Source organism: Anguilla anguilla, chromosome 3 (assembly GCF_013347855.1).
Source record: "Anguilla anguilla isolate fAngAng1 chromosome 3, fAngAng1.pri, whole genome shotgun sequence".
NCBI classification, from domain to species: domain Eukaryota; kingdom Metazoa; phylum Chordata; class Actinopteri; order Anguilliformes; family Anguillidae; genus Anguilla; species Anguilla anguilla.
The window spans coordinates 60005584-60018279 of NC_049203.1; the positions used below are offsets into that span (position 1 = coordinate 60005584).

Sequence of the window (12696 nt, forward strand, 5' to 3'; positions counted from 1 at the left end):
GGAGTATAAAATTGTAGTTTTTATTAAGCCATGTAGTACTAAATGAAACTTAAGAATAATAATTTGTTCTTTGTAGGAAATTCATGTTATTTATTATTTATTTATATTCCTGTTTCCTTTATTTACAGTCATGCATGTACGAACACACACACACACACACACACACACACACACACAGTTGCTTATTTTTTTAGGAATACTAATTTGTTTATATACTATTTTATTTGTAAATCGAGGTGCAGAACACTTCTGTATTCGTCTGAGCTTTATAAGACATTGTCCAGAATGGGTGGTTTGATTAGATTATACAGAAAAGAATAAATTAATTTATACTCCGAAATCATCAGTTTAATTAGACTGAATCTGGAGGTACGTTTTACACTTAAAATATGTAAATAAACTGAGCCTCTAGACTTCAAACTTCTCCCCACACCTGTATGATCTAATGAATTATTGTGCAAGATTTTAAACATTTTAATTTTTCATTTTCTTGTCAAACGTATTCCGGTAAAATAATTTTGTTATCGGTTTTCACTAGTATCAATCTTCCCTCGGCCCAACAAAAATTACCAATAAAAACAGGGAAACGCGTAGCATGATATATTGGCGAACGAGTAAGTAAACTTACATGGTCAGTTTTTTAGAACAAAAAAAATGATCCATAAATAGCAGTCACCATATGTTATGGTACATACCCACCTGGATACGCACATAGTGTTCATCATGGCCTTAACAGAAGAGAAGCTTGAATATTGTCTCGGGACCATCATGCAAAGTTTACGCTTTATCACCACGCTTTGTGAATGGACTACAATGAATTGCTGGTTGAAGTTCAGAAGTACTTTTTCGTTGTGGCTATCCTAAGTTGTTACAAAATTCTGGATATCAAAAATGTTAAGGATAATGGTCATTGTTGTATAAATAAATTTACTTGGAAAAAATAGTGTGCGCCAAGAATGGTTGTACATTCAACTGTCACTGTCACTATTCTGAGAATTTTAAAGTCAAGATGACGTTGATGTAGTTTATCTCCCCCTTAATTGCATATATATTAAGTGGCAGACCTTACTAAAGGTCACTGCGTTAGTATTAGATTTGAGTTTTTAAAAAGATTTTGCTTTCCTAAAAAAGCCGGAAAGGTATCTGTCGTGTGTTTTACAGGCTTTTACATGTGGAGTTAGTCCATATGAGAAGTTTTGGATTTGGGTTAGGACTGTATACTTCATATGCAGATAAATGCGCAAATGAAGACACGCTCTTTCTCCACTTGGTACACAATTATAAAGATAGATATTTTTATGAAGTGTAACATTTTTCTTTAATAATATTATATTATCAAGCAAATGTACCGTTAATATGCATTTAATCAGTCCAATCCATTTTATGCATAGTTTACTCAAGTCTTCCTCTTCACCTCGACATATAGCCGCGCACTCATGCGCGCGCGCACACACGCACACAACACACACGCACACACACACACGCACACGCACACAGAATGTTAGTTTAGGTGACCTTTCTTGTTAGAGTAAACTGATGGAAAGATTACCTCAGAGATAAATGAGGCTACAGGACTGTGGTTGTACGGGACAATAGTCAGGTCAGTTATCCAAACGTAATTTTTTGACAATAAAATGAGAAACAATATAGCTAGTTATTTTAGAAGTCATATTAGATGTTTTAGTTTTTGGTTCCATGGCGCTACAGTATATACCGAAGGCGTATACATTTTGCTAAGCTTGAGACTAGTGAGAACATCTTGCTTAAATTAAGTCATATGATCCGACAGGACAGAGCAATCTAATCTCTGAAGAGTTTCCGGAAAATGTGAATAATGATATAAACACACACATGCGCGCACACACACACACATACAACAATGTGCATACAACAATATGTATAGATTATGCTTACAACGAGAACGTAGTACCTGAAAATGCGAATTGCTATCATTGTCTGAAATTGCTTTCTGTATTATATTAAACCACGCCCTTGCGAAAGGCTCTAATATCGTGGTATTGCGAGAACGTTCGGGGGTGTCCAGGTTTATCCACATCTCTCCCCATTGCAGCCGTAATAATGAATGCGTATTTCGAATTGTGTGCAATGAGAAACAAGCAAGAATGTGTGGATTGGAAAAAAATGTTAGATTTTTTAAATGCGAGTCAAAGAGCTACCAGCATTTGGCAGTGTATAGGCGGCACATTTCAAAGAATTTTCTTCGCAATATTCGAAAACGGAGTCGTGCAGCGAATGCATGCGTGTCCCTTTTAAAACAAACCAAGTTCCCGTCAATCATACCGAATTCCAACCAATCCCAAAGCGCTCCATTTTAAAAGCAGGTCTTGCCTGCTGTGCTTTTATATTGCACCATGACCTGTTTCGAAGCATTTTTACTACTACGGTTATTGCCACAAATCAAGAGGGCAAAGTAAACGGCATGGGACTCGTACCAACTTTAACCGACTTGAGCATGGTTCCTGTTCTTTCTGCGAAGTTCAGGGTTAGGAATTTCACATGCAGATGATACACAGCGTGGATAATGGAAATGCGATTTCTAGGTAAATCTTACGCATAAAACAGGTTGATTTTGCAAGTCCACAGCCAAATCCACAACAAAACATGACAAGCCTGCCGAGGTTTGCTGGCTGCCCTCTTTCCTGCGTCTACCCTGGGGAGAGCAATACTGAACCCAGCGTGGTGCTGCCACCTTTGGCAGGGGAGCACATGGGACACCCCACTGGCAGTTCCTTAAAACTCTGCCCCTCGCACAATTTAGGAGACTACCCCGAGACGAGGTCCAGTACATATGTTGACTATTCCGTCCCCCATCCTTCAGACTCGGGATACTCCAGCTACCGTTTAGAACAGAGTCCTAGGGGCTTTATCGGTGGAGCCAATCTTCCTGGAACAAGAATGCCACCAGTCACTGATCAACTCGCACCAAGATCAACCCAACATGGCGTGATTGGAAGGTATCGTGACCTTCCCGGCTATAGAGAAGGCAGAAGCCACGCAATTTTCACTGCATATCAGGAGCAGGCCCATGGCTCATCCGACGCCACTCGAGACCTCAGCGGCCAAGTGATGTTGAGCCTGCCCGGGGATATTCTCACAAGAACGCACCCTTACGGCCAGTCACTCAGTGGCCCAAGAGGCAGCGGCCAACAATTAGTTACCCAGTTCCTGGATCTCTACAAGCCGCTGAACATGGCTATACAACGGGGAGGTGATGCTTTCTTCAGGTGCTCCAGGCAAGACCTGAAGCGCGAGCTGGTCTGTAAGTGGATGGACGGCCAAGATGGGGCCGGCAAGCAGCCGTGCTCCAGGACATTCGGGACTATGTATGAGCTAGTCACTCATGTAACGGTGGAACATGTTGGGGGACCTGAGCAATCTGAGTACGTCTGCCACTGGCAGAGCTGTCCCAGAGAGGGAAAGCCGTTCAAAGCCAAATACAAGCTGGTAAACCACGTCAGAGTCCACACTGGGGAAAAACCGTTCCCTTGCCCCTTTCACGGCTGCGAGAAAGTTTTCGCAAGATCAGAAAATCTCAAGATCCACAAGAGAACGCACACAGGTTGGTAATTAATAATAATAATAATAATAATAATAATAATAATAATAATAATAATGACGACGACGTTGACAACAGATCGCTTTTAGTTTTTTTCTGCGTCCCGAATGAGTTTTTTTCTTTTTCTTTTCTGAACACCAAGCCATAATGAGCCAGAATACAGAACTTTTCATTCAGAATCAACAACACGGTTTTTTCAGTTGCGAAAACTTTCGAAAAATATGTATTCCCAATGTTTTACTTGACTAAACTGTAGTATTTCAAGACTGGAATAATGTTTTTTTGCTATACGTTTTAAATTACAATAAATAAAAAGCAATTATTTGAAAGTACACTTGATATTATTGTAGGGTATTAAGTCATTTATTTACACTTTTGAATGGATGTTTGTGATTCTGTAGGCATTAACTGCATGCCAATTTACGTCAACACAATTAATGCTCCCTCCCCAAATGCTTTTTAACTGCAATTACGAAAATAAAACTTTTTTATGAGTTTTAAAACTTTCAGAGAAGTAGACTTCTCCTCTGGTGATAATTTTGGAACCGCTTCGCGGAAACGTTTGAAGTGACTGAGTATTCCTGTTGTTTGACAGTCTTAGATAATGGGTGAAATTGCTTACTGAGATATAATTAGTTAGTAATTATAGCAATGCGCTATTTTACTCTCATTATTATTGTTAGGAGTTGTGTTGGCAATCTATAGCTTTATAGTATTTGAAATATTTTGTATCACATTTATTCACAATCATTTTTGGTTATTAAAAATGTAAGATTCCAATGAAAATTGTTATTTTGAATTAGCCTCAAACTTCAAAATATTTCTTGTGAGTCGCAAATAATTACAAATTTACCTGTGTTCCTGATACAGGCCAGTGCCATTTTTAAATAGCATTGTTGTAATAGTGTAATTACTCTCTATACCAGAACTTCTCCTTGAGAATGCAGCCGTTATTATTTTTGTTTGTTCCCCTCTCATTCTAAGTCAGTTTTGCCAAGAAAGTAAAGCAAGGGACACCGGAGAGCTGTGACGTAGCAGTTACGCCTCACGCAGCAGCTTGGTGAGGGTAAACTCGTGCTGTTTTGCTGCGCTCCCTCAGGAACGAGGCTGCAACTGCTGAGAGAAGTAGTCTATTACAAGGCACATGCGCTTTATTGTTCAATGCTGTCTGTGAATGCAGTGAAATATTAAACGCAGCTTATTAACCAGGGAACATTATAACAAGGACAGAAATTAAAGAAATGTCTTGCGGCGGTACAAAGAAAAAAGTAAAATGAAGGCCAAATCTCAAAGGGAATTTACTTGGACAGTAGCCTGCACGAGTTGCATAAACTGGGAGATAAAATAAAATGCATGAATGAAAAAGGAAAGAAAGTTACAGGCATTTACTTCTGACAGCTTCAGTGTCCTACAGAGCAGAGCTTTTTTAAATACACTATGATGAAGTTATGTAGTTGCTACTGAGCCAGCATGAGGCCTCTATTCAGTATAACAGCAATTAGATTGTTCTAGTTCTGCGAAAATTTAAGCAAGCATGTAACACTTTCTTCGAGCAGAGCTCTGAGTTTGGCCAAACCATATTATTGTTGTTCATAGGAATTTGGGCCTAAGGCCTCTAAGCAATCTATTTGAATGAAAATGTGCCATTATGTGTGAATAAGACTGGTATAATGCTACATATAGCCATCAACCTAAACTCGTTGACTACACCAGACATGTTGTGGTAGAAACTATAAAATAACACAATGACAACGTTACAGAGCAGGTGTTTAGTGGTTAGGTTTGACAGTGCCAAGTGTTAAAAACAAAGCCGCCTAGATCGAATAAAAGCCCTACATTAGAATGCAATGTATCATGTGTATCCAATGAAGCTCTATAAATGTCACATTATGGAACCCCCGTTATGGAGACTCCCTCATTCCTAACCTGTAGGTAGTGCACAATGTTCTACAGTTATTCGTTATGCCATCGTCTCTTGCTTGTAGTACGATGAAAAAACATTCTGAAATGTAAAATATCGTTGTACGACAATTTTATTTAAATTGGTCATATAGTTAAATGCAACTATCAGCTTTATGTCCATCCACATGGCCACAAAACGTTTGGGGAGTCGAGCAATCACCAAAATGTATTGTCAAAATAAACAGAAAGGTTGATTGAGTTCAGGCCTATATGTATTGTATCAGTCAATACTTCTTCACGTAACATTCGGCCATTTCTCCCTCCTTTGTACGTTTAGGTGAAAAGCCGTTTAAATGTGAATACGAGGGCTGCAATCGGAGATTTGCAAACAGCAGTGACCGGAAGAAGCACTCTCACGTGCATTCCAGCGACAAACCCTACATTTGTAAGATCAGAGGGTGCGAGAAGTGTTATACTCATCCCAGTTCCCTTCGCAAGCACATGAAGTTACATTGCAAGGCCTTCATGGCGAAAACCAACGAGGGGTGTGGGGATGACAGTGAGCACCTTGCCGAGGTCACGTCACCCGAAGTAACGGATCATCAAAGCGCTACCTCCCCTAAAGCGACAGTGACGCGCACATTGCTGCCTGCCACCTCGCGAGATTCATTATCCCCCCACGTTCGAAATGCTTCTACTCTGGGGCCACGCGTCCATCATTCATATGACAACAGTCTGGACTATTCTACACATAGGTCACCAACTCTCTTGGACCCCCTGCTGTTACAGAGGGGTCATTTTAGGACGGAGTCGACACAATACTCATCCAACCAGCCGGGTCACAATTTCGCTCAGAGCCACAGGCCTTTTCATCCTGGTTCGCCTCTCCAAAAAAGTATCGTCAACGGATGGTACACCTGTTATAAGGGTTCAGAGTCTTTCTCGCCAAAGCTGTGTAATGATGATGTATAACCTGACTAATTCTATAATATATTATGTTCCTTTTATGGTTAGACATGTGGTAATTTGTGTAGGCGTGGGTTCAACAGAACTGGGTGTTTTTTTTACATTATGTGAAATTCTGAGTAGCAGTTTGTAATATAAAAAATACACGCCTAACTGTATTTAACGATGTCGTTGTATGGATAGTCATCGTGGGTAAAGATGATGGAACTTAACACATCACCGTGCAATTTATAACCGACAAGCTTTAACTGGTGTATATAATTCTTTTTTTTCTTCGTGTAATTTAACTGACCTGTCACAGTCAAATAATCTTTAACCCGTTTTCCTACACGTGTTACGATAGAACCAACCCCTCTCTTTGGGGCCATTGGGGTTACTTGAACACGTTTAACAGCGAAAGCAGACAAGTCGCAGTTTTTACGTAGATACAATTATAATATGAATTGTTATTTATTACGGTTTTTGTACATAATCAGAAATGCATAAAACAAAAGGGGAGCACATATAATTGTATTGTGTTCAGTGTCTTGCTCGAGGTTTAAACTGGCTAATTTATCTCTGAAAGAAAGTGACATATTTAATATCAAATGATAATGTCAGTCCACCGATATCGAAACGGGATGCCTGAATTCATTGTAGTCCCTCTTTGTATAGTCAGCTTAATTGTGTAAATAATGTGGAAGGATGGGATATGTAAATGTAATCATGTCTGTAATTTAATGTCAAAAATAAATTAAAATCGTGTTTTAATCACCAATATTAAGACGTCAACTGACTATATTTTGCAGAAATCTTCAAGATCACTGTAAATTAGCTATATTTCAGTTCTGTATTGTTCCTGCATTTTCAGTCCATTTTTATCGCATTTATTCTCAAAATTTAGGTGATAAAGTACATCGACAATGTCTGAAAATGCATTTATCTTTGACTTTAAGACTCGTGGAACCAAACAGTAAAATGTTCAGTGTTACAAGGTACATATGGTCCCTATTGGACTCATATGCACTGTGTTAGAATTGATTTAGCACTGAACATTTTACTGTGTAAACACAAACTGGACTCTTATTATTCCATACGCTGTGAACGAGAGTGGGGTGGATGTGGATGCTAGTTTCTACTTAGGGCGCGATTTACCGGAAATCTCCCTGCCCCCAACCCAGATATTTGCATGTTAGTATTTCATGAGTTTGTGCGTAAAATTTGGATTCATTTGAGATGATAAGCTTTTACCGAGATAGGAATTAAAATATTTAATGAAAATCCTACTGTATGTACTGTAACATTAATTATGCATACTATAATTCATTAAAGTGTCTCAATTCTCTTTGATCAGGGAGTGTGTCATTAAGCCAAGTGCATTCTTAAAAAAAAAAAAAAAAAAAAAACATCGTATAGTGCAATAGTCACGCCTTAAGCTTCACTGTTGATTTCAGTATTACTAGATTTCAATGGATTACATTCAGGTTTCCTGGAATTAAATTAGCGCTTTAATGAAATACAATTAATTAAGGCTAACTCTAACAAGAGAACCGTGCTGGTTTCGGAAATGCGCCATACCTACTTCTTGTGTTCGGTCTACTCATTTCAAAATTAGCGTTTAATTTAATAGTGTGCTTCGATTGTCTGCCTAAGGAAATCATCATGTTGAAAAAAAAAAAAAAAGACTAAAGTGTGAATAAATCTGATTGGCTATCTTCACATGGAATCTGTAGCACGTAACGAATTTTTACTTTTACAGGTATTTGGGTTTATCTTACGGAAATGATGAACACTCTATGAAATTGATAAATGGTCAACTGATGTTTATCGGGAGACAAACAGATGCTCGAATAACCAAATAATCTCCTTACTACTTACCAAAAGTGTAATTCACCTCAAATTATGGATTTTACTCCGTTCAAGTTCGCTGACACATTAAAATTGGTGCACTGTCAAAAGCAGCTCGTCAACGTGTGGTTTTCTTTATTCATTGGAGTGTGCGATAACAATAAAAACATTGCTTAATGTAGCACAACACTTGTGATGGAATATGATGAAACATAGGCTATTAGGCTATCTGTAATGTAATAGCCTATTTCTTAGATCAATTATTCTTCCTAAAGCAGAGCAAAGGCTATCACTCAAACGTCTGGGTGCTCACGTTTGAGGGCTTAGACACCACTGACTATTTATATATTTAAAAGTTTACGCTATCATGGCAAAAACGTGAAGTAGCCTATATGTCACATGATAACACGCACAAGACTCATAGTTATATATTTACGAGCAACGCAGCATGAGGCGTCCGGCTGAGTAACAATATTGAAGTATCGGCCTGTATGGCCGTAATAATTTTAGGAAGTATGATGCTCGAAAATTATCGCAGAAATGCAGAACCTTACATCACAACTAACATAAAATGTCTAACAATCCATTGGTGCAACATCACCGTAATCCATCGTAGCCTAATTGCTAAACTGAGTTAACACTACTGGCAAATAAAGATATATTATTAATTTTGGCGAACCAGCACCCTATAATGTCATGCACGAGAATGCAAATGTGTACTCATGTAATCTTGTATTAACATAATATTTACAGTAGTGTCGTTTGCGTTGTAAGAGGATGACATGAGATGCTGAATAATAGTCTGTACTCGTGAGGAGTAGTAGGCCCTCAGTGTCTTTGGGAACCTGTTATTGATGGCTGATGAGGCAGCATATCGCATACCGAAGATCAGAGAGACACCTGGTCCACATTATGCCAGGATGATGCACGCTGCCGAGCCTCGAATGCCCGAGCGCTATGGGAAGAAAAGATCTGACGAAACTGCAAGTTTTTAGAGTAGCCCATCCGGCTTCATCCACTGCCCGTTTGCCAGATGCAACTTGCCCCAGTGCCGCACGAGAATGGGAGACGTGTGCAAACGTTTTTCGCTAAATGGCCTTGTTTTAGAAATTGTTGTGTGAGCCATTAATAGTTTTTTTTGAAAAATCAATGGATGATGATCATAGAATGAGGAAGTTCATACAGCGTGCATTTTCTGGTTCTGAATATTGTCTGTTTTGTTGTTGTCTGACCAATTTCTGGATAATGCAGCATAACGAGTATGCTCATTTAAGCAGAAAAGTAGAAATTCAACAGAAGAATAGACTACACTTAATATTTTCATTATTTCATATTGAATTATAGTTTAGTTATTTTATCGTAAATTATTTTGTGCAACCCTTTAGAAGGCAAACAATAAGATGCTTCTTCTGAATTTAAGTGGCTGCACAGTTTGCAATCCCTTTTAGGGCTCTGTGTTGTATTTTATTTGGCCATCAAGATGTAACCTTTTTTTGAGCTGCAGTGAACCCCTCCTGAAGGTCAAATACAGAATCCTCTGCAGATGGTTGTACAAAGAACCATCTGCAGTCATAATGGCTGAACAACAGTTCTTCCTATCTATTTAGAACCTTTCCGCCCACGGGCCCTTCTTGGAATCATGCAGAATGCTTGGAAAAAAAATGGAACTTCAGATAGATTAAGTATTCTACTGGACAATTGCAAGATACAAATAACCCTTTAATTACCATTTTTATGTTTAAGCATGAAGCACTATAATCATTTAATCTAAAACAGGGATGGGCAACTGGGAACTCACTGGTCCTGTGTAGGCTGTAAGACAGTGAATTATGGTCCCATACAATGTACAATTTATATTTTGTGTGAATTTTCTCCTTTAATCGCTGAAGTACAATTTATTTCTTCAGCTTTCTGGGTACATGGAAGTATACCTTTTCCCTTCTGCATACTGTGAAGCCTAAAGCCACACCTGTCATGTTAAGCATAGTCTAGTTTCAGTTGATCATCACTAGGTTGGCACTGAAGGAAAACATAACCGAATGTTTTGAGTTAACTACATGGGAAGAGGAGACAGGACATCTCAGGTGAAAGTAACTTCAAATGAAGTAGTCCATCCAAAATAATGTTTCAAACTGTCTTTTAACAAGAATACTTAAACACAATTATTCATACTGATATGATTTGTATTGTGTGTGTTTCATTCAAATGCTTATTTTATACTTAAACTAAAAAAAATAAAAAGAAGATTGCAAGTCATGGTACAGGAGTTGGATGAACTGAACTTTTTAAATATTGTGTTTCTATATTTCTTTTCAAATTCAAACTTCAAACATACGTTTAACGAGTGAATCAGGAACAAAGTAGGGAAGTTAATTTTTTCATTTGGCTTTTGTAATTTATTGCAGTATTTTGGTTGCAAACTAAGTCCCCCACATGATGTGTGAATGTAAGGCAGTATTGTAGTACAGACTTATGTTTAGGCTTTCTGAGTTCTGTCCTCATTAGCTGTCATTTTTGTGCTGTTTAAACACAATTCTGCTTTTGGCCAGACCCATTTAATCCCATGTTAATATTATAATCATACTGCTCATTCGTAGATTACCCTCCCAGTTCCCTCTGTCAAGGATGAACTCTCTGGTTCTTACGCTCGCAGTCTACTTCAAAGGGAGAAAGAAATCTGAAGATCAGTGGCCGTAGTGTTCCATTTCATTTGCCTGGCCCCGACCGGCCATTTATTGCCAAATTGAGAAAGATGCACATGGATATCACAAACGGCTACTTCTATCAGCTTTGCTTGAAAAAACAAAGGTCATACCGCACAAGGACCTCACGGGGGAGCAAAATGTTAGGTGACATAAATATCCATTTTTTGGTCTGATTTTGGTGCATTTGCCCCCTCCAAGGCTGGCTACTAGCCTTCAGTGCAAGGTCTGTTTACCATTTCAGGAGTAATTTGCCACATGTATTCATTATAGAAATATCTTCTTTTTTTTTTGGTGGGGTACATACTAGGACAACTGAAGTTATCTGATGATAAATGGTAGTTCCATTGCAAATATGCAATAGAGGTAACAAATAACCAAAAAATGCTAACCATAAAATGGTTTCACATCAATTGCAATGTATGAAGGGACCCTATTATTTGAAGAACTGCACCAGAGATGAAAGACATGATAAGAATAATGCTTTCGATTTCCTCAAAGCATCCTCTTTATATCCAGCTTCTTATATTCAGTTGCATTTAGTATTGTGTGTTGGAACCCAAAATCATCTGTGGCAAAAAGGTAATCATCTTTGGACACCCCAGTGTTTCTCAGATAGTGGATCAGGCCCCACCCCAATGGCCCTCTCAGTCATGGGAGGTGTTGGGGCTGGGTCACGTGATGACAAAAATGTATTGTATATAAGATATTTTCCATTCATGTTCACACCAGACAAATTAAACATTGGACTTGGTAAAGTAGATGCACTGTGTTAGTTACTTACAAATGAGGCTACTTTTGCCCATATATATATATATATATATATATATATATATATATATACACACACAAAGTAAGTAATTCCGTATCTGAGCAAATGTGAGGCTGTGTACTAATAAAGTGTGAGTGAGACAAAAATTTAACCGCTCTTTATGTGAACTGTGGGCTCATCAAGTTTGGGTGCCCCACTAGTCTATAGAATGCTGCATGTGGGGAGGGACACTGCGGTACAGTCCTCAGGGCGGGCGACTCTGAAGCCCGTGTGCAGGCTCCTCCCTTCTGGAGGCGGGGTTTGATTCCTGGCCGCGGCATTTTCGGAACTCTGATCTCATCTCTGTTTGGAGCCCTCTCTGGTTTCCCTCTGTCTGAGTAAAGTAAACAAAAAAAAATACAAAAGGTGGGTGGACCTTAAAAAAAAAAAAAAATACTGCACAGGCTGGACGTGCCCTGTAAGGTGTCGACATCTTCACTCATCAGAACTAATCTTTGATTATGTGTCCAGCACTCCGGTTTTAAATGGCAATGGCTTCTACAACAACTGTAAATGCAGTTTACCTGCACTGATAAATATGCAGTGGATGAACCTGCTTCCATTGAAATGTATTCCTGGGTAGGCATGTAAGCTCTTTACTTCTTTATGGTTTGGAAAAGGGAAAGGCTGTGTTTGTATCATTAGCGTTTGCTAAAGAAATTAATAAGTGATGACTGAAGGCCAGCCATGTAGCCATTTGTCTGAAGATCCAGCATTAATAATGCGTCGAGTTCACACAGCTGGACTTGGTGCACACGCGTTTGAGTTAAAATAAATTTCAGGTCCCTGTAGATCTCACAGGACCGGATGTATAACGTTTGACTGCCCCGCACATAAGAATGCGCTCCTGATACAGAAAAAGATGCATGTTTTGTATTTCCAAAAATAATTTGCATCCCTTTCCTCAAGCG

The 12696-nt window shown here is 38.8% G+C and overlaps 1 protein-coding gene and 1 long non-coding RNA gene across 3 annotated transcripts in view; both read left to right on the forward strand.

Annotated features, from left to right (window-relative positions):
• Window positions 1-12696, forward strand: part of LOC118222995 — a 47291-nt gene that overhangs the window by 6255 nt on the left and 28340 nt on the right. The gene's annotated exons all lie outside the window — the stretch shown is intronic.
• zic6 (zic family member 6) lies at window positions 1946-7774 on the forward strand. Its single transcript, XM_035409021.1, has 2 exons — window positions 1946-3580; window positions 5817-7774. The coding sequence occupies exons 1-2, from the start codon at window positions 2623-2625 to the stop codon at window positions 6449-6451; spliced, it is 1593 nt and encodes a 530-aa protein (XP_035264912.1). The 5' UTR covers window positions 1946-2622; the 3' UTR covers window positions 6452-7774.

Bases quoted from the DNA above. Each gene is read 5' to 3' on its own strand.
- zic6 (XM_035409021.1), top strand. From the start codon at position 2,623: ATGACAAGCCTGCCGAGGTTTGCTGGCTGCCCTCTTTCCTGCGTCTAC. The intron at 3,581-5,816 runs GTTGGTAATTAA...TTGTACGTTTAG, and splicing joins CCACAAGAGAACGCACACAG to GTGAAAAGCCGTTTAAATGT.